Here is a 27,625-nt window from a genome sequence, read left to right on the forward strand (position 1 = left end):
GGCTTTTGGTGTACGTCAGTTCACTTCGGCAGAGGACAGAGTTGAGCAGCTCTGGAGAGCTTCCTAGGGCACTGGCCCCAGTTGTGGCCCTTTTCTTAGTGATTTTTGTTGCTAGCCAGAAGTCCCTCAAGTGGTCACTGCCCCACAGCTGCCAGTGGAGTCTCCAGCAGCCACCCTTTGTGAACTGAGCATCCTCAGGCATATGATGTGTAGCCTTGGTGGCTGATTGCATTGGGGAAGTCACATGCCAATGTGGAAATAAGTGGGTGATTATGTGTCTTGGTGTCCCGATAGCAGGGCAGGAGTGAGGCAAAAGCCATATGGAAGGCGTAGCCATGTGGACATGTGTTAAGTATATAACAGTCTGACATGTTTAATTGCCAACAAAGCCCAGACTCCTAGCAGTGCTAGCTATATTGCCCTGAAGTTTCTGGACCGTCTTCATATCTGGAAATGCACCCTTTTATATTTTGCAGCAATAATACACTTATTCTTCAAGGTTGATGCCTTCTTAAACAAACATAATCCAGGTGTGGTGGCTCATGTCTTGAATTCCAGCACTCAGGAGTCAGAGGCAATTGGATCACTGTGTTTGAGGCCAACCCGAGCTTCATAGAGAGACGCTGTCTCAAAAAACAACAACAAAAGACAAAATTAACACCTTTCTAAGGAGCCGAAAGCCATGGAGACTGAGGTAGGGAGCCGTCAGATGAAAGCATGGTTAAAAAGCAGGAAGAATGCTGCCTTTATCCAGCCTCTCCACCGGCTCTGACAGCCACGTGTGTCCAGAGTGAGGGCATGTACATACGTACTGCAGAAAGAGTAAACCAAGAGCGGAACTGACTGCAAAAGATGCTGGGACCACAGGTGAGGGAGTTCTGAATCAGGAGAGCCTCTCTGTACAGAAAGCACAGGTGGCAGCTTAGCCTTGATTTATCATGGCAGCAGGAGGAAGAACTACGGCTAATGACAGAACTCTAGCCATAGCATTGGCTTTGGTGAGGAAAGACAAGCCCTGTGACCTTCCTCGAGAGACCACAACCTGGGGCTGGACAGAGTCAGGTACCAAGAAGAGTGCTCTGGTGTCACTTAGACAGGGGTCTAGAAGTCTAGGCACCTGCTTGACTCTGACTCACTCCAGAATACACAGCACAGCATGCCACTTGGCTCGCCTGAAAAAAGGGGCGCTTTCTGTAACCCACGGCTAACCAGATGTCCAGTGGCTTAGGATGCTGTTGCTCGCTTTCCTCTGTGCTCGAACTGTAAGAGTAAGCCAGGCAGGGGCAAAGTTTTCTGCTGATTTGGCCAAAGATGCCCGCGTTCCTGAGGACACAAAGGCCCTAGGAGGTGACTTAGCAGGATGGAGGGGGCATGGTATGCCAGAGGGTGGCAAATGGCAGAGAAGATGTGAAGTCCGCTCTGAGGAACAAACTGGAGAGAAAGAAGAGTGGGCTTGTGTCAAGGTCCCATGATTGGGAAGAGAGGAGCCTTGCTGGACTGCAGGCCAAGGCTTTAAGATGCAGTGTACCCTGGGACACATTTGTCAGCGCAGGGTGGTTGCTAATGGATCATCTGATGTAAGACCAAGAATCTGCAGAGCATCATCATCCAGTCTTGTGGGAAACCCCAAATCTGTACAAACAGTGTCATCTCCTTGGAGCCTCCAACTTTGGGGCTCAGAAGAGGCAGCATTGATAGTCTGTTTAACTTTCTCACCTCCTCTTGACTTGCTCAGCACGAAGCCCCAGCAACTCGTGGGACACTTTGAACTGGAGCCACGAAGGCCTGGCTCAGTTGCACTGAAAGCCCTTTTCAAGAAGACATTGGCCCATGTCTGCACACAGTAGCTTCTGTTCTCAGCTGAATGGGCTGTAGGCCCAGTCAGAACATTGCTAGCTGGGTGACCTCAGACAAGTCACTTCACTTCTCTGCACCCATGGGCAGTGCAGAGTAGAGGGAACGCTGCCCGGAAGGTTACAACGTAAAGACCTGAGGTTCCAGCCATTGGCACTGCAGGCAGGGAGACTCTTCCCCTGTCAATCTTCCTCAAGAATGGCTTTCTCATTCTCTCAGACCAGAAGCAGCCAGGCATACCCGGCTGAGTAGGGTGTACCAAAGAGCCTGCTGTCACAAAACCCAGGTAATATGGCTCCTACAGAGCGGCACTTGTCAGCATAGTTTGCCAAGCCTGGTTTCCTAGCTTAAACAGGTCAGGCCTGCAGGCAGTGACCTGCCTCATGTGCCCTGGAAGTGGCCGACTAAGTCTCACACCACTCACAGAACACAAAGAGAGGCAAAGCAGCCAGGGCACCCCTTTCCTTTCTCAGGGGCTTTGTCAATGAAAGTAAACCTTATTAAAATAACAGCATATGATCTGTTTAGCTTAACCGATTATAAATTATATGCATCTTAACTCTAGATACCATATAAAGAAATCCAGACACCTGGGTATAACCGGCACTTTGTTCCATCTGAACTTTATGATTATTAATAATTATACTGACCCTTACCTGTCATTAGCCCCAAGACAACCTCCTCAGCGGATCTGCAATGCCTGGGCCTAGACACAGCATCTACCAGGCCTTCATTGATCTGACACAAAAACTCCTGCACCCTTTAAATGTGCTGCCTGCTGCCAGCCGGTCTGCTGGGCTTGGCCACCGGCTCCTTGAGTTTGGATCTTTGGGACTTTCCTACCACGGGGCTGCTTCAGAATTCCCACCTGACCCTCAGCTTCAAGAGCTGTTCATCCTCACTACTCAGAACAGTCATCAGCCAGCCCACACAGCTGTTTGCCCTGCTCCCTCAGGTAATGAATGGCATTAGCAGCTTTCTTATGGACCCTGATGAATTTAAGATGTATCTATCTTCCCACCTCTTTAAACCATAAGACCAAACTCTCTCCCTCCCTCCTTTGCCCCCTCTTCCCTCCCCTCCTCCTCCCCTCTCCCCCCCCCCCTTTTACTGTACCCTGGGATTTCACAAGCTTCCTGCCAACTATGTGCCAACAACTAAAGGCCCTGACCTCCATCCAGAATGCTTTGCTGTCCCGCCAAGCCTCTGGGTTGATAAAGCAATGGGTTAAGCCATCCACGTTCAGTATTTCTCTCTCTCACTTTTCTTGGCAAAGTTCTTCTATGTCTCTATTTAGTCTGAGACCTCAGGGTGTGTCTACCCTGGGTGGGCGTCCTCATTGAAGGCACTGTCCCTGGGAGATGCAGAGGTGGGATGGGTGAGCTTCACCAATACGCAAGCCCTCCCTGGAAGCCTCTCGTCTTTGTACAGAACCAGCCCCCATGCCTTGATGAGGTCTGCTCAGCTTCCTAGGGGCTTCCTCCCATCTTCCTCCAGCTTTTCCCACCACCTTGGGGCCAGCGCTTAGCAGAGACCCTGCTTGTATTCTGTTTTCTTAGCACTGGACAGATTTCAACACCTTGTCTCCCAAGCCAGGTGGAAGGCCCTAGGAGGCAAGCGAGTTGTTCAGTTCGTTCCTGTGCCTCTGATCAACAGTGTGCTTCCTGCCAGCGCAGAGCCCACCTGTGAGGGGGTCAGAGCACACTCAGACACAGACAGCTTTGTGGAGAGAAAAAAGCTGTATCATGAAAAGTCCTTGAGAACTGAACTCTTGGCTTGAAATGACCAAAGATGAGTATCAAACTGCCAAGTGGTTACAGAACTCTTAGCCCCAGCTGGCCTTGGGAGCCTGATACTGCAGACAAGGCTTGCTCTTTCTTCAGCCTGGCCAGCCAACCAGAAAGTGCTCTCTGCCTCACCAGACACTGGCATTTACCAAGGACCCATTTCTGAAATGGACTGGGACACCAGAGTCCACGTGTATACCTGCCTGTCCTGGCTTGGAACCCAGCTCCTCAGAGCTCAGTGGAAGTTTACTCAACAGTGTCATCCTCAAGTTGCCCATCCACTCTACAGCAAGGAAAGGCTTTCCTGCCTTCAAAGCCAGGACACAAAAAACGTCCACGTTGCCGAGGGGTTGGACCAGACCTACAGGTGTGTCTTGTCCTCAGAACCACCGGGTGCAGAACAGAGCCAGGTCAAAGGGCCACGGCAACACACCCTCCCAGGGCGCCAGCCTGTTGTTCAGTCAAGAAATCACAACCATTTGGTAGTTTAAACATAGCATCTCCAAAACCACTGAACTCAGCTCCTGGTGGCTGCATGGTACTGGCCCAGGCCCAGGCCCTGCTCAGCACTAAGCCTCAGCCATGGGCTGCGATGGGGGTTGGGGAGGAGGGTTGGGGGAGGATCTTCTGCATGATCTCCTGAGTGTCATCCACCTGCTGGATTTTCTCATCTCTACTTCATCTTAAATAGAAGAAAAAGGTGGTTATAAAAGTCCAAAAGGGCTTGCAGGCTCTGTGTCTAGCGACGAGGCAGGGCAAAGCGGGAGGAACCTCCTTTCCCCTGTACCCCATCTAGGAGCTGCAGGGAATGGCAAGGATCTGCCCTAGCGTCATCTTCGGAATTGCAATACAGAGTGTCCCCTTTGAGAGCCTGTTAGAACAGCAGTCAGAGCCAGCAAGCCCCCAGGACTTTCCAGGCAAGGCTATACTTTTCCTGCCTTTTTTGGGTAGTTAGGGCTCTTTGTTTAAAACACACACAAAGCTGGGGTGTCCCAGGGCAAGACGCCATGTTCCTTAAGTTGCTGTTAGTCTCCACCCTTCCCCCTCCTCAGATGCCACCACCAAGGCACTGGCCACCAAGAAAGACTGGGACACAGAACAGTATACAAGAGTTTATTTAATGATATCTGAATTTAGTTCTATCATGTAAGGCCCACGTTACAAGTTCATCTGGGTCCATTACGACTCTAACAACAACAACAAAAAGAAAAACCCTTAAAAAAAATCCACAACTTTCTCCATGTCATTAAATATATTCATATATAATAACCATAATATATTAGTATGCATTGGAAAGGAACACTGACCCAAACAATATGTCATGGTCACTAAACATTTACAATTCTGAGTGAGCAGAATCCGTAAACAGGAGAGGGGAGGGGTGTGCCCAGAGCAGGGAGAGGAGGGGATGTCCACTGACACAAGACATGAGGCTGGCTGGTTGGTTTTTGGCAGGGGCAAGGCCCCACAAAGACAATTTTGATACCCCTGGGGTATGGCATGGCTCCGGTCCACTGGAATGTCTTGTCTGTGAACCACAGCCCACTGTGAGCCTAATCCGCCCGCTCTCTAGGCTTCCTAGATGGAGCCCTTGAAGTGTTGAGACCCTAAAGGAACCATTTCCCAAGTGTGTCCCGAAGGGTCTCTTAAATTTCAGTCTTGTTCCAGCTTGGGGCGATTCTAAGACAGCCTGTACTCGTTACCTGTATGGGACTACCGCAGCAGAGTTCTAGAAAGTCCTCTAGGGCCCTCAGACGACTCCAGCCTGCCTGGGCTTTGCCCCAAGTATCTGGCCCTCCCTCCCATCTGAAGGAGCCCGATGGCCCTGTCTACGCCCTGCTTTCCAGGACAGAAGCTCTGGCCAGAGGCCACAGTTCACAGGTGTACCCAGGAGCACGCCATTTCCTTTACCCCACCACACTGACGGCAGGGGCACCAGACTCCCCAGCTAGTAAACAGAAGGACAGCTGGGGAGTCCTGACTGGTAAGTGACTAACCCGGTATGGTTTTCTTCAAAGACCTACATATCAACTCTGTTAATACACTCTCGAACTCAAAAACCTACTTCCATTTTGCTCCTTTCCTAACTGTACACATAGGATGTCTCCTTTCCATCTCCTCCCTAGGGTGGGGGCCAAGGGTGGAGAGGAGACAGCTGCTTCCCCAAGGCTAGCTCTCAGGCAGAAGAGAGGTGGGCTGCATTCAGGTTAGGTCAGAACAGAAGTGGCAGCTGTGACAAACTCTGCTCTCTCAGCAACGACTTCATCCACAACTTGGCTTATCTGGCCATTCAGTGTAATCCCCAACGGCCTGGCCATCGGGGACAAGGCAGGAGGCTTCAGTGGATTTCCAGCAAGATGTCTTATTGCTTAGCAGAAGGGCGCCCCTAGTTAAGGGCTTCAGTGGACATCAGGTGAGACTGGAACCCAAGGCTCATGGGTTGAAGCTGGCCAGGGCAGAAGCCATGCAGTGTGCTGCAGATGGCACCCAACAAACCACACTGCTGTCTAGGCCCCGGATAGTGGCGCTTGCCTATCAGTCTCAGGCTTGGACCAGGAAAGCCGCATGACCCTTCCCGGGATCCATCTGTGTGCTCACTGCTAGCTTCTCTCTGAAGCCCTACAGCCTGCCTTCCCACACTTGGAGCAGCCAGAACCCCTCTCTAGGCCCTCTCAGATGGCTAACACCTGTCTTCTGAGACCCTGAGGCTTTCCTTTGGGAGTGCATTTCTTGTGCCCCACCACTCTGGATGTCCCTCTGAAGGTGTCTGTCCCAGACCCCGCTCCAGGCTCATCTTTCAAGGTTCTCTAGAGACAAGCTGTCTGGGTCTCAGTGATAACCCCACCCCACCCGCTGTGGGAGTGGATTCACAGCTGCTGTGCAACTATGGTAAGGCCAGGGTTTGAGTACCTGTGCTGGTGTGACCTTGGGCACATGGACACATTTCTTTACTGGTGAAAATGAGGACAAGACTGAATCCCTGTCTCATGGGTTTGTGATTCAGACAGGCCAGGAGCCTATGGGTAAAGTGCCTGGCACCAATGAGGTGCAGTGAATGGCAGTGGTGATGTGGGCGGGGGCGGAAGAGGCATAGAGGGAGTCGCATCACTAAGGGGCTGGGCTTCATTCCTGGTATGGCCCTTGGGGCAGCCAAATGGGCAGGGGAAATGAAACCAATTTCCTGACTGAGAGGGGAGCCAGGCCTCTCATCCAGTGTGCGGGGCGTGAGGCTGGAGGCCCGAATGTAGGGAGGCAGGGAAAGCCAGAAGGGGGGCGCCTGGGAAGCAACCAGGAGGGAAGCTTGGAGCTGCCTGCGTGAGGACATTAAGCCTCTAAGAGAAAAGAGGGGTAGGCACACAGGAAGGCCTGGGGACCTCCACAGAGAAGGCGGCAAGAAAGGAATGAGCAACTGCCCAGGCTAGACCAAGCTATGAGCTTACAGTGGGCTTCTTAACCTAGGAGCCTGTTCCTTCCCTGGGGAGCCAGCAGTGAGGGCAGCAACAGTCACAGCTTCCTTGGACTAAGAACCTGACTACCCCTGGCCTTACCTACCTGCAGCTTGGATACCAGGCATCTTGCTGAGCGAGGAGCAGCCCTGTCTTATCAAGCAAGCCCCCTCTCCCAAGCCCAGCCCAACCTGCCTCTCCAGCCGCTGCCATTCCAGGCCTGACCAGGCCCTTTCCAGCTGTTGACATTGCTGTGAGGCCTTGTGGGAGCTGATGTCATTACACAAACAGTGTCATTGCCCTAAACCCTGCCAGTACCCCCTCCCCCTCCTCTGGAAAATGTCATAAAAGGGGCTGTTTCCAAGTTTCCAAAAAGGAAACGTGCTGGGAGGTTTTGGTTTGCCATGCCTCCTCCCACAGTCAGCTCCAGCAGAGGCAGTGACCACCCGGCTAGGGCTTCAGGGTCCCTAGGCCCTCTGATGGGCCAGGAGCCTGGGCCAGCCCCCTCTGGGGTAGGGCAGGCCCCAGGAGGAGCCTCCTCTCCTACAGATGGTGAACTCCACCCGGGAGACCAGCCCAGCAGGTGGCAGTGGAGACCCGAGGCTGGTTGATCCTAGTGCCATCTGACCCTTTGACATAGGAACCTGTTGTCAAGTCTAGAGTCCTGTGGGAATTCCTAGACAGCAGGTGATGGAGAAAGGAGGGGGCGTGTCTAGTGTCTGATGGTGGATTGGTTGCCTCTGCCCAGGCTGCAGGCCCGAAAATTCACAGTTCTTCTCACACACACCCCCCCCCAATAACCATCAAACACAGTGGCTATGGCCCACTGTGCCATTCTATGCCCACCTCTCAGAACCCCCCAGCCCCTCCACGGCGACCCCCACCTAGCCCTAGGGAAGCGCATCTCTGTTCTGGAAGGAGCGCCGCCGTGAGGTAGCTATGTCTTGTCCTCATTTCTCCAGGGCCTGGCCTGGCCTGTCAATACAGGGTACTTTCTGCCATGCGCACAGGAGCGCAGCCAAGGGTGTGAAGGTGGGGCTGGGGCGGAGCCACTGGGGGCCCCGCCCCACTCAGACTTCGCCCCGCCCCCACCCTCCCGGGAAAACCCTGGTGGGCCAAGTCCAAGGCTGCCAGCCCCTGCCAGCACCCCGCCCGCCCGCCTGGAGCCCTAGCCACCTCCATGCTAGGCCTTCTTGCACTTGCCCTTCTTCTCCCGCTGCTGGAACTTGCGCAGCCGCCGTGCCCATGTGTCCCGCCACTGAATCACCAGGCTGCTCTTGTCTGCCACGATGCCGCTCTGGTCAGGGGAGTCCTCGGCATTGCCCAGCAGCAGGTACTTCTTGAGGGGCTTGATTTTGGGGCACTTGCAGGCGATGTCTCGTGAGCGGATCCACAAGCTCTGGTCACCGCGGCGAATGCGACTTGTGCCCTGCTTGTACACGGAGACGATGTTCACCGTGAACTTCCACCAGTCCCCTGCTTTGTCTGCCTTCAGGATGTGGATCTGGACAGCTGCAAAAAGAGCAAGCAGGGGTGTGGGTCTGTTGAAGGTGCCACCTAACACTGCTCTTGGGAAATGTTGAGGTCCACAAAGGAGACTCCAGGGAAGGGGCCTGATGAATTAAGCATGCCCTTAGCTCTCTGGGTAAGGTCTACCTGTCGTTGGGGGCAGGTGGCCTCGGTGAGAGCAGTGCTGACCCAACAGTCGCATGCCTATACCCGCAATCACTGCACCCCAAGCATTAGGATGCACCACCCCCATAGCCTCGCCCTCCCGAATGTAATGCAATTCAAACAGCCCACCATGCTATCTCGGTACCTAGTAGTGAAAGAGCCTGCCAGGTAGCCACAATCCTCAGTTCTTCCCCACCAGGCTGCTCATCTCCCTCGTGCCTCTCAGGTTCAGTCCTATCCATCCTCCCCTTGCCCGGCCACCCCACCCCCCCCCCCTCTAACCAGGTTCTCAAACCTGGAGACTCCCCCTGGAGAGCTTCACCCCTGGGCTTCTGACTCAACAGAACTGGGTCAACCCCAGGGTCCCCTTTTCACATACTCTGCCTAGGATGCTGATGCTACTGGTGGTCCAGAAGACACTGAGGAGAAATGTCAAACATGGGAGACGCTCCTACTGAAGAGCAGTGCAAGGCATTTTAAAGTAGAATGTTCACCAGAGGGCAGCTGGGAGGTGGCTCAGTCAGTGACGGGTTTGCCAGACCAATACTGGGGACCTGAGTTCAAAACCCATGGCCAAAGCAGCACGCAGGCCTACAATCCCAGCTGCTTGTTCTGGGCATAGTGAGAAACTGTCTCGAAGCAAGGTGGTGAACAACAGGAAGATACCCAAACTCAACTTCTGACCTACGCACAAATACCCCCTTATGTGTACATATAAAATAAAAAAAATTTTAAAGTGAAGGAACTTGGTTCAAATAAATTTGTGCAATACCAGGTTCCATTCAAGAGTTTCCTTGGCACAGTGTTTTCTGGGAGCCTATCAGTAGTGTGTGTGAATTGGTCCCCCAAACATTGCTGGCCGTGGAGCCCTTTCAATGGCCCCTCTTAGGTCACCAGCACCTCTTGGAGCCTACTTGGAAATTACTGGGGGAAGAGGAACACACAGCCATTCCCTCTACAGTTCATGAGATTCTCAGAGAAGGCCTCGGCTATCTCCAGCCCCATGCAAGGGAAGCAGCCATCTTTTCCATCCCCACAGCCAGGGCCTCTTTCCTGTGCTGACCCCCGTATGTCCACCATGTCTACATCATCCCACATGGCAGAGAGGCATTATCCCCTGGACTGCGGTGAAGACTGCCCTACCACTGAGTGTACTGACATGCCCCCCCCCCATCCCCAAGAAAGTGCAGCAGCGGCTTCTGGGCTCCAGGGAAGCCCAGCTTGCTCATCACCTCCCTGGTTCTGCTCCCGGTGACTCCCCATCAAGGTCTCTGGGGCAGTGCGGGGGTAGGGGGGAGGCGGCCTCCCTGCTCCCTTCCTGTGCCCACATTGGCTGGCCAAGGCACTGGGATGGGGGAGCAGACAGCTGAGTGCAGAGCACCAACCTGCCCTCCTGTGTGAGGATGTGGTGGGCTTTCCCGTATTTTCATTTCGGCTGTTCCTGGGCATCCTGAACTTTGCACTTCAGTCTGCCGGCTCCAAAGAATGGCTGCCATGGCAACCGTTTCCATGTTTTTGTCACCAAGGGACTCAACACTCAGTGTGAACTCTGAGGGTGGGTGGGGGTGGGGAAACCCTCCAGCCTAGAGAAGTGACTGTGTAGACAGAGGTCACCGTGGCAACTGAGTGCCCCTCAGCTAAGTGATTGGGAGAACTGCCGCCAGAGCCCTTGGTTTCCTTTCCCCAGGGACTGAGCTGAATCCAGAATGAGCCACTTTGGGGACACAGCAGTTTCCCTGTGTGGCAACCGTCAGCCTGATCAGGCATGAGTTGGATGTGTGGAGGCCCCTCTGACTGGGCCCTTAAAGATGTAGTCTAATCCCAGACTCAAGGCATCGATGCCCTAAATTCCTGCGCTGGAGCCCTAACACCCCCATACTTCAGAAAGAACTGAATTTAGAGATGGGGCCTTCCCAGAGACAATTATGATGAGGTTATGAGTGTGGACCCCATTCCAATATAACTAGAGGGGTCGGGTCTTGGGCCTGATGATGGGTAGGCTTGAAAGGGTCCCAGCTTTACAGAAAAGAGCCCCTGATAGATGGCTAGATAAGCTTGGGGCCCCTGGGACTGGACCCCGAGATTCCCCAGGAGACTTTCCTTCTCACTAGGATCCCTACAACAGCATGGCTCTGAAGATGAGCATCACTGGCAACCTCAAAACCTTTGCTTACCCCAAACCTCTCAGTGAATTACTCTAGAAAGGCAGGCTCCACTCCCTAGAATTGCCACAGGCCTCCAAATGACCTGCTTCACCTGAGCCCAAAATGTCCCCACTGGACACAGCTATGTTCAAGAATTAAAGAGGTTGAAGAAAATGGCATCTGTGCTCCTTCTGTCCCCAACAGATCTAGCTACTTCTGTGGTGGAGAACCTTCCAAGTTCAGGCAGAGACAGCACGCGGGCCCAGGGAGAGGAGGGTGGCAGCAGGGTTCATGTGATTATGCTGGAAAAAATCCACATTTCCGCTGCCCTTGGCAACGCCTCTGCACATTACAAAGCCCACCAAGTATGAGCTGCACACGCAGCACATGGGCCAAGTCCCCGCAGTGCGCATACCACTGAAAAGATTCAAGATACACATTGCAGCGGTGACCTCAGACAGACCCAGCTCCATTCGCTTAGGGAGAGCACTCTGGCAGCCGCGTGGCACACACCAGGGCTGCTGTCACCTCTGACTGGCTGCTGGCTGCTGCCTCTGATCAGGAATGACCAAGGTCTCCAGACTACACCTAAATGTGTGGATGTGCTACCACTCTGCCAGGTGACTGGGCACAGTTCATCGCCAGCTCGGCCAGTCCTGGGGCCACGCAGCCCTCTTAGATCCTGCTCCGGTCCTCATAGTGGTGTCCTTCCCACATGCCCCGATATTAGGAGTCGGGGGGGGGGTCCTCAAAAAGTGAACTTAGCAGTATGTGGTCCCCACCCCCATGGGCGTATCAGTGCCCCTCTAAGAGGCTTATGTGAGCCCTTGCCTCTCCCACCATGTGATGCCACAGCAACAAGGTGGCATTTCAGAAGCAGAGAAGAGCCCTTGCCAGACACCGGCTCTGTTGGGGCTTTGGTCTTAGACGTCTTAGCCACCCAGACTGTAATCCATAGATTTCTGTACAGCCAACTGCACTTTGGTGGAGAGTGCAAATGGCCACACAGTGAAACGCACCCCAACTGTCAGGCTAATGTCCTGGTGTTATGCTGTAGAACGGGATTCAGCACGGAGGGATCATGGGCGCAGGGAGCATGCTGGGAGCCCTTAAGTTACAGGTTGCTGGTGGGATGCAAGAAGATCTCAGCTGTGAAACAGAGTGGGCCGGCACTGGAGCTGAGCCAGGAGGGCCCATGAGGCAGACACTGGCTGGCATTCCAGGTATTCCAGACCCTGCTGTATAGGAGGGACCGGACACTATGAGCCTCCCCGCCCTCCCTCCCTGAACTCCTGCTCTCTGGCAACAGAGGAGGAGAGTCCCTGTGCCTTCAAAGTGCAGGCAAAATCAGGGCTGGGAAGAGTCTTCCAGGCTGTCTGCAAACCCAGCCAAGCTCCTTGAGGAAGAACCAGTGAAGGGATGGAGCAGAGCCTTAGAGAAAAATCAGGGATGGGTGTTTGGGGGAGATTGAAACTTGGACAGGAAGCCAAACCCTCTTCTCCTATAAGCTGCCCAGAACTCAGCACCTTGTAGCTGGGTGGGGGCGTGGTCAGGCCCTCTTAGTAATTTTCTGGTTCACAGAAAGGACTTTGATGCTAAGAGTGTTTCTCAGCAACCAGGGGCAGGGTGAGCCACAAAGCCCACCATGCCTTACCTGAATTCTAGCCCACGTCTCCAGCTAGCTGGGGCACCCCTTCACTCAGTCCATTGGAAGAGCCCAGCTGTGACTCGGGGGGAGGAGGAGTTGAGAAGGGCTCTGAAGGCCAGAGCCACAGGAGTCAGATTTGGCCAGGCCCACTTGTGCTGCTCCAGTGTAGGGGCTGAGTGGCAGGCCAAGGGTAGAGGGGTGCCTGGGGCAGGCCAAGGGCAGCAGGATGCCTTGGAGACATGTCTCTCTTGGGCACGGAGTGCAGAATCTAACCTACTGCCTACACATATCCCTAGCTACAGCTCCAGGCTTGCCCTACCATGGAAGTGAGGGAGTAGCCACCCTTTCCAATGGCCTCAGCCTCCTCAAGTCCAGCACCAGGGAAATTCCCAGGCAGGCCATTAAAGGCAACCTGAAGTGTGGGGAGCCTCCGCAGGGAAACCTGCTGTCCCCTGCCTAGCAGCAGTTCATTGGAAACCCACCTCCTTCCCTGCCCAACTCTACTTCAGGAACAGGGGCCATCAGGGTCTGCAAGGAGCTCCAGGGCTTCCAAGAACCTGGCATCGGCAGGAGGAGGGAACAGACGCAGACAGCCCTGCACGGAGGTGTAAGGCCTGCCTCTCAGACCAAAGGTCCCCACCTAGGCTGGATTCTAGGAAAGCTGCCTGACCTGTGAAGATGAGGCAGATGCCTCTGTTGGCTAATTCATGGCTGGCTGAGAGCACAGCCTGAGAGGAAAGCCCAGCAAGGAGGAAGCCACCTGCTGGGCCAGCCATGGAAGAGCAGAGACTGGGCCTGGCAACAACCGTTCCCTTTGGCCGCTCCCCTCTCTCTCTGCAGCACTTCTGAGGCGGAAGCTTCTCGCCTTCTAGAGTGTTCCAGGATTTATAGGCTGCTCAGAGTGGGCCCCAGGGGCCACCCACAGCTGCCCCTCCTTAGGGCTGCCCCTTGCTTTCCTTTACCTCCCTACCCTAACCTGCTTTCCTGTCGGGCCCGCCCAGATACGGAAAGGTTATCTATCACCCATTTGCCTCAGAGACAGCAGCCAAAAAAGAAGGGAGAGAGGGGGTGGCAGCATACACCAATCCCACAGAAACCTTTAAACCCAAAAACCCTGTAAATCTCCAGGTGGAAAGCGGCATGTCATAAACTTCAGCTGCCTCCATGAGATGCGGCCTTGACTGCACACTCCCAGGCCAGCGTTGAGCCCTGCTCCCAAGGCCTCTATACAGAGCGTGGAGCCTGTGGCGAGTGCAGACTGCGGCGGACACACATATAGACGGCTTGCTGCTCCAGGACCAAACCCAGCAGATAGCCACACAACCTTGACATCCTGGCTGTCACCTCCTGCCTCTCCATCCATGAGAGGGGAGAGACCATCTCCTAGAGTTAAGGGGTATCAGAGAACCATCTTGGAGGTATTAGCCCTGGCCCTGAGCAACAGGCAGCTGACCTGGGCTCCACCCACTATGTTAATGACATCTGTGTTGCTGTCACAAAATAGCTGGGTGGACCAACTTAGAGGAGGCACTTAATCTGGGCCTACAGATTTGGAGGTTGTGGTGCATGTCCCCAGTGGGCTCCAATGGTGAAGCCAAACATGGTGGCGAGAACACGCCGAGCAGAGCTGCTTACCTCTGGACAGCCAGGAAGCAGAAAGCAAGCGAGAGATTGGGGACAAGAAATGGTTGGCGTGGGCCCAGCCCCGGGACCCATACACTATGTTTCCAACCTCTGGGAAGCGTTTCAATACAACCCACAGCAACACAACACCCACTGCACTCAAGGTCACAAGTGTGAGCCTGGGGTGGCCTCATCTGGAGGACTGGCCTCTGTGGCACAGTGACCCCGCTGGCCCTTGCCTCTCTGCTTGCTTCGTTGCATAAATTGGGCTACCAGAGGACATCCCACCTCGGAACACCTTGCATGGTCTCACAGGCTACCCCGACCACCCGTACCTGCCTCCCACACTGGCTAGACCCTCAACCTACCCAGCTTATCCAAAAGAGACACTGGGGAGAGCAAAGCCTGCCAGGTATTGCTTCGGAACCTTCCTATGGGAAAGCAGATGATGGGTGATTCCCCAGGGTAGAGGTCTTGGCAGAGATGGGGCTCTGGCCTCAAAAGGGGAGAAGCTGGCAAGCAGCCTCCCCTGTGTGACTCAGCTCCAGGTCTCATCACCCAGCCCCCCTTCCAGGATTCAAAGAAAGCCTAGTGCTGGGGGCGGGGTTCTGGCCAGCTCAGGACAGCAGATTTATACCCATACCACAGAAGTGGGCAGTGCGCACAGAAACCCCTCAAGCAAGTGTTGCTGACCTCCATGTCCCCTTGATGCTCCAGCTCCAGGAAGGTACATGAAAACAGGGGGCAGCTCCTCCTCCCAGATGCCCTGGCTGGAACGGCACCACCATACCAAGCTGCCCCAAGACACCTACACCTGGACTTCTGTCCCATGTGTGACCAGATCCAACATGCCCCATCCATCATAGGCTCTGGAACACCCACAAGTTCCTTGGAGTCAAACCACCCTCAAAACTTGCTTCTCCTAAGAGGTTAAATGAAGTGCCTGGGCCCTATTGCAGGAAGCACAGCAGTGACCCCTGTGGAGGGTTACACTCTGCCATTAGTTACACAATTCAAGGGTGATTGGGGATGTTCCCTCAGGCCATGGCTCTCAGAGCCCTGAAGGCTGCTTGGAGGCATCCTCCAAGACTACAGGTAGGGAGAAACTGGCATGTCTAGGAAGCCTGGGGCCAGAGACCAGCATCCTGGGGTCCTTTGCAACAGAGACTGTAACCTCCCCAGGGATGCCCTACTGTAACCCTGCCTACTACACACAGTGGCTAGAGCATACATGCTGAGCTTCTGTAAGATGGGTACCAGGTAATCTCTGTGGTTTCTCTGAGCCACCTCAACATGTCTACACACACATACACACACATACACACACACCAAAAACAAAAACAAAACAAAAACAAAAAAAAAAAACAAAAAAAACAAAAACAACAACAACAACAACAAAAACCAGGAGACTACAAGAAGTGAAAAACCACTAGAGGCCAGCACACAGGCACCTGAGGGCCTGTCACTGCCCAGACCCAGAACGGCCATCTCCCCCTTCTTGACTGGTTGGAGCAACAGTGGAAAGGGGCCAAGCTCAAGGCTGGGAAGGGCTGCAGAGTCACTCTACTTGCAACAGCCCCCACCTGGCTCTTCGGGGGTGGGGTGGGGGAACACTTTCTTGTGGGCACAGAACTCTTGCTGTCCAGCTGTCACTGAGGCTGCCTGGCCTTTCCTGCCCAACTCGGTGGTCACCCACATTCCACAACCTCAGGCTGACTCATGCGGATCCAGCTCCACATCTGGCAGCCATATGTGGTTGGCACTCTTCAGGAAAGGGGGGGGGTCACATCTGGCTGGAGAAACAGGAGGATCCTCAGGGGGCCACTGACCCCAGGGAGGGTCAGGAAGCCTCTGAAATGCCATGCTGCATGCTGCTGTCTGGTCTGCACCCCATTCTCTCAACCAGAGGATGTCCAGCTGCCATGGCTCTTCCCAGCAGCCTCTGGCTCACATCAGAGCCTTGACTTGAAAAGGCAGCCCTAGGAAACCCTTAATACCTGTGCTCACATCCAGGGTCCTGGGAGGAGATGTAGCAAGTACATTTCTGTGACATGGCTGCTGAGGTATCTGGCTCTCTGAAGGGACTAAAACTGCTGAGAATCACTATTGGTTCCAGAGTCACCAAGGAGGAGGAGGAAGGATGCTTATGAGGGGCCAGAAGTCCATGTCCACGGCTATGATATCCCACTTCCTTATTCTCTTATTCCCAGTCTGAGACAGGAGCTAGGCTAGTAGGACTGGGCCCTGTCTGCTGTTCAAAGTAGAACTTCCACCGCGACAGTAGTGCCAGCACTTTCACATCCACCTCTTTCCCAGCTCACCACCACGAATCCATCTCCTCACAGCCTTCCTCCATCACTGCATCCCTCACTACATCCTCGCCTCTGCCCTCCAGCTCGGGCTCCCCACCGTGGGAACCATGCTGTCTTCCTTGCCCATCAAGATGTTTTTGTGGCTTTCCCTCTAAGTCTAATCTGGAGCCAAGAGCCGGCAGTCCACTAGGGTATGAATCTGTGAGCCCTCAAGGGCTGCTATGTCCGCTCCAGGCTGCCAAAGGCTAAATCAGCAGCCCCAGGGGTAGGGGCAAGCTCAGGCCTGGTACCCCACAGCACCCGATCCCTGGCTTGCTGTTTTAGCTTGTTGGGTCTTGCTGGGCCACAGGGATAAGAACATCTCCCTCTCTCCCACACAGCTGATGAACACTACGCAAGGATGAGGCTGGGTGACCAAGTATTCCCAAGGGCCATTGCGGGAGCCCAGTCTTGGCTCAACTATCTTCACTCTGCATTTCCACTGACTCCAGAGTTCCTAGGCACAAAGGCATGCTGGGACACACCAGAGCTCCCCCTTGGTGCTCAGGCTACCTGGGCCACAGCATACTAGCACTCATGTCACACAGGGCCAAGATGATGTCCCCAGCACTTCCCCTCAAGCCAAGTGCTCCGGAGCCACCAGTGTGGGCCACCAGGTGGAACGCTTGAGTTTTCCATCCGGCAGTGCCAAGATGTCTTTCAACAAGGGGGTGACTAATAAACACTTCTGGGAATGAAGCGCTTTTCCAAGAACTGGCAAGAAAGAAGTGATCTCCCCTTTCACAGTGAGGGGCCCTGAGCTTCCCAGGGCGAAGGAAGAAGCTCCCTGGGCAGCAGCTAGGCCACAGGCGTCACCCTCAGTAGGGTCATGGTGGCTTCTGCGTATAGGTGTAAGCGGCCCAGGTGGCTGATTCCAATCCTTCCCCCTCCCCCCATCCACTATGCCCTCCTTGTTCTCAGACACCACCAGCCAGTTTCCAGCTTCTCGGCATGGGGACTTTCCCCACTACTACAGATCCCTGCTTTGTGGATACAGGCTACTGGGACTCCCTCCTCCGTAAGCCCAAACCAGGCCCTGGGCAGCCCCACTCAGGCATCTTCTGGGGCTCTCGCTGTGTAGGTCTCTTCCAAATGTGTGCTCCGCGAGGGCCAGCCCCACGTGCCATGCAGGTCTTTGAGTGCAGCACTCAGGGCAGGCCCTGGGGCTCTTAGTGAATGTGTGGAGATGGGAGATCTCAAGGGTGGGAACAGAATAAAGTACCAGGACTCCACAGATCCCTGTGGCAGGACCACCGCCCGTGTGTGCAGGGTTGCCCATGGCTGGTGTCCTGTGCGCAGCAGCTCGGTGCGATGGGGAACACTGTACAAAATTAAAGGTGTGAGACAAGACAGAGGAGGCCTTTCCCCAAGAAGCAGAGGAACAAGGGGAAAGAGACACCCAGGAGGTGGAGGGCCACAACCAAGGACATCCTCTGTGGCTATGCTGGGCCACAGCACTTGACCTCAGGGGCAGAGGCCTCTGGAGCTTGGAGCTCCAAGAGGAGGAGTCTCAGGCAGGCTGTTCCAGACAGACATGTTCCACCTACATTTGCTCTGCTGTGTGTTGGGGGGTGCAGTCATGGTGGTGAGGGGGAGCACATGTGAACACACACACACAATCATCCCACAGAAGAAGGGTCCCTCCAGGGTGAGGCTTTTTTTTTTTTTTTGACTCTTGCAAAGAATAAAAAACCTGTCTTCACGGCAGGGAGTCCACTCTTGGTTTGGCCTGGGCTTTTTTTTTTTTTTTTTTTTTTTTTTTTTGAGCCTTTGTAAGGTGAGCTGGACACCCCTAGAGGGCAACAAAGGACTGAGGTGGCTCAGCAGAGGTGGAGACAGGTGGCCTGACCTCCATGAGTTACTAATTGCCCCCTCAGACTTGGTGCAGAGCATTTGGCTATCTTGTCCCTTGATCTGAAACACAAGGAAATGGAAGCCCAGACCGGTGACGCTTACACATGGAAAATAACTGAACCATCATCTTCCCCCCACCCCACCGGGGGGGTCCTCTCTAGATGGGGGCAGCAGCCTGGCAAGGCCCTGGACGAGGCTCTCCCTGATCTCTATTTTTTTCTTGCCTTGCCTGGTAGCCATTCACCCAAGCTCTGACTGGGCTCATGGCTGGCACACCTTAGGCTGGCCAGCCAGGCTCCTCCCATAGGCGTCCTCGGTCTGTAGGCTTCTGCCCACTGGGTAAGGCTCAGGGTCAGTGGAGCCTGAAAGAGATTTCGCTGGCTGCTGCAGGTCAAGCATCTCTTGGTAGGGCTGGAGGAGAAAGGGACTCTTCTCTCGGCAGGGGTGGCAAAACCTAGGTTCTAATTAGCAACTTCTGGAACATCCAAGTGCTGTGGCTATGAAGGAAATGTGTTTCCTAATTGGCCCCCTGCCGGGGAGTGTCAGTCAGCAAAGAAGCAGGGATTAGGCAGCCTCTGGCCAGCTCCCTCCCATGGTTTGGCCTGGCCTCATCCCCCTCTGTATCTAGGCAGGTTCTCTCCTGTCCTCCAGCCCATCTTCCCCCTGGGCTGGCGGGAGGACCACCTAGACACACACATTTCACCCAGGCTGGCGGGTCCAACCAAGGATACATAGAAGAGTCTCCACAGCCCAGCACAGCCTAACAAGAGACCTTCCCCAGCCTCAGAGCAAGGCTCATACTGCTGGGCAACCCCCTGCTGTACTCACTGCCCTGCCCCTGCCCACCACCCTGCCTAGTCCCTGTGCTCTACCACCACTCGCTACCTTCTCAAACCAGGCTCCCTGAAGCTCTACACAGCCCACAGTGCATGGCTCTTCTGAGCCCTCTGTGGAACTCATGTGACTCGTGGTCGGCTGAACTGCGTCGGGGAGATTCCCGTAACTTCAAACGACCTTACTGAACAAGGGAAGCTCTGAAACCAGAAACCGCCACACGGTGTATGTCTACCAGAGCCTGTATGGAGGTCCATATCATAGGAGTGCTAAGGGGCCGTAGGGCCTTCTAGAGGTATGCTGGGTCAGGAGGAGTTCACACTCATGAAGGTCCCCGTGAAAGGCTGTCAGGATCTTAGGAGCAGGTTACTGCAGGGTGCCTAGTCCCCTGTGTCTCCTTTTCCACGGCACACTTTACTGTGTGCTGACTCAGCACAAGGCCCTCACTAGAAGCTCAGTGGGCGTAGGTGATGTGCTCCTCAGAGGTTTTGTTAGAGAAACAGAAAACGGACGCATTTGGACCCTCCTAGGGCTGCTGGAGGAGAAAAGGGAGAGACAGGCGGTGACACCAGGGGCACAGCGCATCCAGGCCTTGCCAGACCTGAGCAGATACACGAGAAAGGAGAGGCTGATGTGGAGCCCAGAGATCATACCCAAACTCTTCCCCAGCCAAGAAGGATGCCTCCTCCTGCCGACTATGGGAGTGCCCACTGCACAAGGGGCAGCGCCCCACCCCACCCCCACCACCTGGAGTCTGTAAAGAAAAGGTCAACCTGGTGTAGACAAGAACTCTACCAGAGGGCAGGGTAACCCTGGAATCTAAGGTGGCAGAGAACAAAACCAGGCTAAGTCCAAAAGGATCACGGGACCTATTTCAGTAACTTTACAGTTCTCTCTTTCCAATCAAACAGCAGAATCGGGCTGGAACTTTTCAGAGACAGCGCAACCCCAGCCCACCGCCCCATACCCTTCCCCAGAGAGCTGCAGACTGAACCCCACCCACTCCTCCTCATGCAGGCCTACCCACCCCTACTCCTGGCCCAGGCCTACCCACCCCTACTCCTGGCCCAGTGCTAAGGTGGGAGCAGTTCGTAGCAGCCCACACAGTATCAACTGCACCCCACCTTCTGCTTGGCCAGGAGCATCCATCAGGCTTCCAGGCCAAAGCCTGGAGAGTGCGGGAGCCCCAAGTTCTCAGTTTACAGAGGCTAGGAAGGGCTTTTATGTTTTGGGCCTGTTCCCATTAGTCTCTGGCAAAGGTAGGGGCTAGACCTGAGGGGTCAGGTCTTCCTTGTATGCACCACCCCAGGGTGAAGGAGGCGAGTGCTTCCTTTATTTCTCAAGGACAGCCAGCTTGTTGTAGAACCCTGGGTTTGCCCCTCAGTGGGAGCTGAAGGCTTCTGCCCTGCTCTGGGGTGCCCGTTCCTTATGAACACTGCTCTTTGGGAAGTTGACCGTGGACCCCAGGTAGAAGGTGGGACTCGAACCTGGATGTCCATAGCCCAGCAACTCGTACATCAATACCTAAAGCCCGCATGTTGCTCTTGCTTGACTCTTGGGAAGGCCACACGGCCTGTGGTAAGTGGGACTGTCTGGTTTCTTGGGGGGTCTTCTGTGACATCAGTACAAGGGGTATGTGTGGGCAAGCCCACAGTAAAATGAGGTTTCAGAGGCTCTCGAAATTCCTTTGAGCCTGATTCGTTTCTATATGCTGAGAAGCCCTGGCTACAAGCCTGACTAAGGAGAAAACGATCAAGTCTGGCCCAAGCAGCCGATCCAGCACGCCCCTTCCTCATATGGCGTGGGCTCCCCTTGAAAGCCCCAGGAACTGCTCAGGGTCAGAGGGCTCAGAGGGGAATGGAACATCTTATAATGCACGCCCCGTACCCCCCATCTCCCCATGGCCCAAGGGAACCTCCAAACACTCCACAGTCAATGCTGGAGAACCTCACCAAGCAGGATATGGACGAGGACACAGAAGACCAGGGAGCATACAAACGCGTGGTCTGCAGCCATATAGCCCTTGGAGCAAAACTAACAGAGTTTAGGGTAGGAACCCAGTCTCCACGGCCCCTACCGATCCAGAGGCCCCTCTGCAGGGGCAGCTGGGAGAATTCAGTCTCCTGTGGCTTCTCTGACACACAGGGGACATGAGATTTCAAAGTTCCCAGGGACTCTGTGACACGAGTCACTTGCAAGCCACCCCAGAGGAACCCCATCACCGCCCCACCCCCACCCCCACCCCCACCACTCACCATAGTCCTTCCTGCAGTATTTCTTCATGTTCATCTTCAGCTTCCCTTTGGAGGCTTTGCAGTAGGAGTCGCAGTCTGCAGGGGAAGAAGACACAGACAGAAACTCATTAGGCCACTACAGAACGGCCGGTAGCCGAGTGGGCTACCTCCCTAGATACCCAGCAGTCTCTGTGGACCAGGCCAAGCGGGTGGCCATTCAGGGCAGGCTGGCTTTCTAAAGAGGCCAGTGGGACAAAGGCTACCCCTCTTCCATCAGCCTGGCGGGATATTTCGGCCTCCATGCGAGCTTTCAGGCCCGTTGTATCAGTGCCACCCAGGGCTTCCAAGCACCACACCAATTCCTTCTGCCTTAAGATTCAACTGGGGCCTGATTAAGGCAGATAGAGGCCTCATTGTCACCCTGCCGTCGGGGCCTGTGTCAGGCGCTTGCTTTCAGGCATGAAGCCTCTGGCTGGGGTCAGGCCCCAACAAAAGAGGTCATAGGGGAAGTTAGCCGCCCGTGAAACATTTGAAAACCTCTTTGGTGTCCACTCCAGTGAAGTGTGCAAATAAAATGCCCACGAAAAGAGTTTAGCTCTAATGAGCCCCACTGGTGAGAGGCAGGACTGCTGGCCACTGGCTCCTGGCCATACCTGCCGGTCATAGCTTTGGGGGCTCCAGGCTCTGAGAGCGCCAGCCTGGCAGTAGATCCCTCAGTGGCCTTGCCAACTCCCCTACATGCAGCCCCATGGTTCAGACTCCAGCTTAACCTTGCCCTCTCCTGCCAGCGAGTTCTGCGGATGCAGTCTCTTCCTGAGATCTGTATGGCAGCCACCCGCCCTGCCTGCATCGCTGGGCATCTGGGTCTCCCGCAAGTCTTATAGCTGGTCTTTCCTGTACCTGTGTTAGTCCCATTGGGCAGATAAGAGAACTGAGGCACCGAGTTAGGTAAGCTACCTACCTATCAAGGGCAACATGGGAGAAAGGAGCAACGTATGTGGGAATACAAGAGACAGGAAGGGAGTCCGCCACCAGCCAGTGGCTAACATCTGCCGCAAGCAGCCCCTTCTCTCAAGGCACCAGATGTTTCGGCTGATGCGTCCCTTCATCAGTGCAGCCCATCCCACCGTCTGGAGCTGTGGCCCAAACTCAGGAACCAGTTTCAAGAAATGGAAGCAAGCCAGGTCCTCTTCCTCCTTGCCCTGTGATCTGTCCCTTTGGATCCACTTCAGGATAGCCCTGCCCAGGAACAATGGAGGCTGAAGCATCAGACACTTCTGTCAGCTGGGCGGGTGGTTGGTTTCAAGAGAAGGGAGCGTTTGGAGTGCAAAGGCCAGGCTGTCCAGAGAGTGGAGACTTCACTCTGTACAGGAAAGGGTGCAGCCCCAACACAGAAGTCAACTACACCATCACCCATCACAGCCGCCCTTCCTGTTTGGGAGCAGCCATGCTGGGGAGCATCTGGGCTGAGTGTCTGTGCCGTGTCACTGGACCCCACCAGGTTGTCCACGTGCTCTAGCGTTTGTAAGCAGGCTGGTCAGTCTCTCCCGCTGCACGCACCACTCAGGGAGGTAAACTGAAATGCATGGGAGCCAAACGACGTCACCGCAGGTCAGCTCAGAGTCCACTTGGAGCTTTTGTGTAATTCTTTTTTTTGTCGTGTGTGAAGTCATTGGCCTAGGTGAACGCTTTCATTTCCAATCAGGAAGAAACTACAATGCCCAGAGTACTCATTCAACAAGCCAGGTGGAGAGGATACAATTGGGTGTGTCAGCTTTGCTGGAGGGAGACACGGTACCCAACTTAAAAGTACTGGAGAGGTGAGCTTAGACCTGCCTGGGGGAGCCCTATCCTTTAGGGGTAGAAGGCGAGCATTCAAGTCCCAAGAACAACCCACCCCCACTGCCCATACCCTAGGAACACCCAAAGTTCTAGGGACAAACGACACCCGGGACAGACGTTGCCCAACAACGGGCAGCCGCCGCCATCACCTCACAAGCTGGTTGCCAGGGCTCAGCCATCTCTGTGTATCTCAAAGGCTGCACACACCGAGGTATCACAGCCAGCTCTCAGGAGGCCTTGGCACTGTTCAGTGGCTTGGTGAACTCCTCTCTACCTGTAGCCTGGTCTATTGTACGAAAGAGAATCTATGACTCAGGAAGTCTCGCTGAGGCAGCCTGAGGTCCCCAGCACAATTCCCCTGAGTTTCAAATCCTTTCACAGCATGCAGCCTGGGTGTCTATGTTTGGAAAGTTCCTAATGCTTCCAGAATGTGAGAGGAGACAGTCTCTGTAGCCAGCCTCTGGCTCAGCAGAGAGAAGCCCAGACAAGTGGTTAACTCAAACTCAGAAGAAAGCATTCCAGCCTCCTCTGCAAAATGTCCCTTACTCTGTCAGATTCCAACAGAACGGGGTGTAAAGCGCAGGTAACCAGGCAGCAGGGACAGGCTGGAGCTGCCTCGGGGAACGCGAATAACTTTCGGAACACAGACACGGCAAGAGCTCTTTGGCTGGCTGGCTGTGGACTCTGTGTTGGGTCCAGATCACTGACGTCACTGGACAAGTGGACCCTGGGTGAGGAGGATGGCCCCATACTTGCTGCCTTCCTTACCATCACTCACACACAACTACCCAGACTGCATCCGCAGGGTCAGATCCCAGCTGAAACCCAGCTCTGACTCCTGCAACATGGTATCTACTTGGCAGCCCCTCTTAGGGCCTCTGCTTGTTTTGTTCCAAAACAGCTATAAAGAGAGTGGGGAAGAAAAAAAAGAAAGAAAGAAAGAAATTCACACTAACGCCAGGAATGAAACTGATAGATGACCCAATGTGGGAATCTGGGAGCAATCTCAATTAATTAAAGGCAGATGGTGATGGATGAAGCAAAGCCTATCCGGGTTTTACCTCCAGAAACAGTTGTCTGCCGGACAGAAAGATCACCAAGGGGGAGGGGGCGGTGAGGAAGAGGAGGAGATGACAGCAGGACAAGGAGCAGAAGACAACTCAACAGAGAGCATGCACAGGGACAGGAGATTTCAGGACCGTGAGCCAAGGCTGCAAGAAATTTGTAGGGACCCTCTGAGCTTGTGTGTGTGTGTATATATATTTTAATCTAAATCGCTAATGCAGAGTATCAGAAAGTGAGGTGGCCACAGAAGATACCAGCTCCACAGAACTGAGTCCATGTAGCAAGAGAATAGATCTCCACCTCCTGACATGGGGACCCAGTCATCAGGGCCTTGCAGGGATCTGCAAAGGGTCAACCCCTAAACATATGAGGGCCATACACCCTCACATCTGCTTAACTCTCCCATGACAGCCAAGAAGCAACCACTTGCAACGGGTATAAAAAGGCTCGAGTACTCCTAAAAAGACATGGCTTCCATGAACGCGGGGAAGAGACGAGGCTGAACTCCAAGGCCATGGGGTACACACGAGTTGGGAAAACAAAAACAAAACAAAACAAACAACAAACTAACGTAAGTCAGAAAACCAGTAGACCATGCCCATGCACTTCTGAAACAGCGGGGAGAATGGTACTGTAGAAAGTGACTGGGCATGGAGAATGCGCTGCAGACACTCTCGGTATACAGAGGGAAAGGACACAGATGGCGAAACTAGGGAGACAGCGGATACACAAGAGAGTGGAGAGTTGACACATGATTGGCCTTCAGCAGTGGCCAAACAGACATGGAAACAAGAGCCATGGGTAGGGCTCCTAAGCCTAAGATGGAGCCACATGTACAGAAGGGATGGGCTCAATACTTTTTTTTCCCCCAAAAGCAAAGAAAACAGCTCAATATCTAGATAGGTCTTTGTAATACATAGGAAATGTCTATGCATTTCATCCGATAAGAAAAATACACATACAGATTGGCAAAACGGTCATACAAAGAAATGGGCAGATGATCACTGAGTAATGTCTACAGTGTCTTCAGGGAGAAAATTTCCAACGTAAGAATTTTATACCTAGCTAGACAGTCTTCTCATATACGCTGGCCACACACACAAAAAGGAACATTCTCAAGTGTGTAGAGCTCAGAAAATAATTCAGTATTTGTTTCCCAGCCACCTAATAAAATGAATTCTAAAATGATGGCTTTGAGAGGAGAGAACTATGCTATAAACATGATGTGCTCCCACTATCATTAAACATAAAAGTTTGACATTTGGTTCTACAACTTAAGGAAATATCGAAACAGCATTGCAATGCTTACAGAGGGACATGACGAATATCTAGTTATAAGAACTTAGCTGAAAATGGAGATTGCATTAACAAAGAGCAATGGAATAAGGCGGGGAAGCAAACTGCTTAAAATAAAATGTCAAAGATGTCATTTCATGCTTGATTCTGCCGTACAAGATACTTCTTTTGAAATACCCCAAAATGCTAGAGAATTCAAGAAATAAATTATAAATAAAATTATGTCAAAGGATAAGCCAGAGACAATAGAAAAACGGCAGTTTTGATACATTAAGGTCATGAGAGAAGTGGGCAAGACAACTTGTTGTAATTTTTATAAAATCTGTTTGAAAAAAATCACAAACCCCACAACTACTTGGTGATAAAATGATGAAAGTGAAGGATCTAATTCTCCTGTTCAAAAAGTGATTTCCCAATACTCAGTTACTGCTTAAGAGGTGTTGACAGTTACTCCTGGCTCTCAATTGAAGTGCATTTAGAATTACCTAGGAGGGCACTGGCTAGGTACAGAGCTAAGTGTGCTTACCTTCTCAGCGCCTGCACTGACAGCTCACAACCACCTGACACCCTCTACTAGCTTCCCTGAGCACACTGCACTCAAGTGGCACATGCACAGAGACACACACAGTCACACCTCTAGGGATGCATATGGTGGCATTTCCAGAGGAGTGGGGGAGGGGACGAGACCCAACACGATTGTGTTATCACCGTCCAGCAGCCAGGGGCTCAGACACCAGACAGTGGTCACTCCCTCTCCTGTGCTTGCTGACCAGATCCTTCCCGGACAGCCCTGCCTCACCGCACTTTGATGCACTGACTGACCCTGCTGAGGTCCTGAGCCAGATACAACCTTCTCCTCCTTTCAAGCTGCCTTGTCAGGTACTTTATAATATTAACAGGAAAGGGAACTTATTCACAGGGATATAAGTAAAGTGGATTTTTAAGAGATAATTTAAATAGGGACAAAGGTATTGTCTATCAGCAAATGTAAACAAACAAAATGAACCAGGAAGTAGAATCTCCCCTCCCTGTCCCCACCAGACAGGGTTGCTCTGTGTAGGCTTGGCTGGCCTGGGCTTGCTTTGTAGACTGGCCTCAAAGTCACAGAGATCCATCTGCCCTGCCTCCCAGGGTGCTGGGATTGCAGGCATGCACTACCACATACCCAGCTAGAAATAGAAATCTTAATATCAGAAAACATAGAATTCAAAACAATCTTGCTCAAAATGCACACAAAAAAAGTAACCAAGTAAAATTATGCTATGGGGCCAGCAAGATGATTGATGGACTCAGAGGGCAAAGAAGATCTGACTTCAACCCCAGAGCCCACATGGTGTAAGAAGAGCTCCTACAAGTTGACCTCTGACCTCCACATGTGCATCCTAACATGCTATACCCACACAGATGCACACAGTAAATAAATAAATAGACAAATGTAAGAGCATTTTAACTGTTTTATGGGTGTAGTAAGATTTCACTGAACTACATTAAGGGGAGAGAGAAAGAGAGAGAGAGAGAGACATATAAGTAGAAAAATGTTAAATTAATTCTAAGAAGCTGAAATTGTACAGGCCACATTTCCTGACCACAGAATAATTAATGGTACTTGTTATGACAGAGGAAGGGATCAAAATAAGTAAACCAGACTCAGCCTTAGAAACTTAGAAAAATGAGTAAAACAAAACTCAGAGAGAGGGGAAAGAATTAAACAGCAGAAGTAGAAACAAGTAGAATGGAGGGGGGAGGGTGCCTAAAATTACAAGTACACCCAAAGCTTGGCTCTTTGAAATGCCTCCAAATAAACTTTAAGAAAAAAAGACCAGACAAAACATTGTCATGTCTAATTATGAATAAAAGAAAGAAAACAGACACACCAAGAAGAATGAGAAAACCATGACCTAAAGAAATGTTGTGAATTAGAGGACTATTGTATAACACCTCTGGGCGAAAACCCTGGAATCTGAGTGAAATGC

The 27,625-nt window shown here is 53.1% G+C and overlaps 1 protein-coding gene across 2 annotated transcripts in view; it reads right to left on the bottom strand.

Moving 5' to 3' along the window:
- Positions 1 to 7,875: 7,875 nt before the first annotated feature.
- The window catches only part of Ntn1 (netrin 1), a 184,355-nt gene continuing 164,605 nt past the window's right edge, over positions 7,876 to 27,625 (bottom strand). For both annotated transcript variants that reach the window (XM_051168413.1, XM_051168412.1), the window contains exons 6-7: positions 21,471 to 21,545; positions 7,876 to 8,599 (exon numbers count right to left, since the gene is read on the bottom strand). In XM_051168413.1, the coding sequence (XP_051024370.1) occupies positions 8,271 to 8,599; positions 21,471 to 21,545 (404 nt within the window). In that variant the 3' untranslated portion in view covers positions 7,876 to 8,270. The remainder of the gene's footprint in view (positions 8,600 to 21,470; positions 21,546 to 27,625) is intronic.

This window comes from Acomys russatus, chromosome 25 (assembly GCF_903995435.1).
Source record: "Acomys russatus chromosome 25, mAcoRus1.1, whole genome shotgun sequence".
NCBI classification, from domain to species: Eukaryota; Metazoa; Chordata; class Mammalia; order Rodentia; family Muridae; genus Acomys; species Acomys russatus.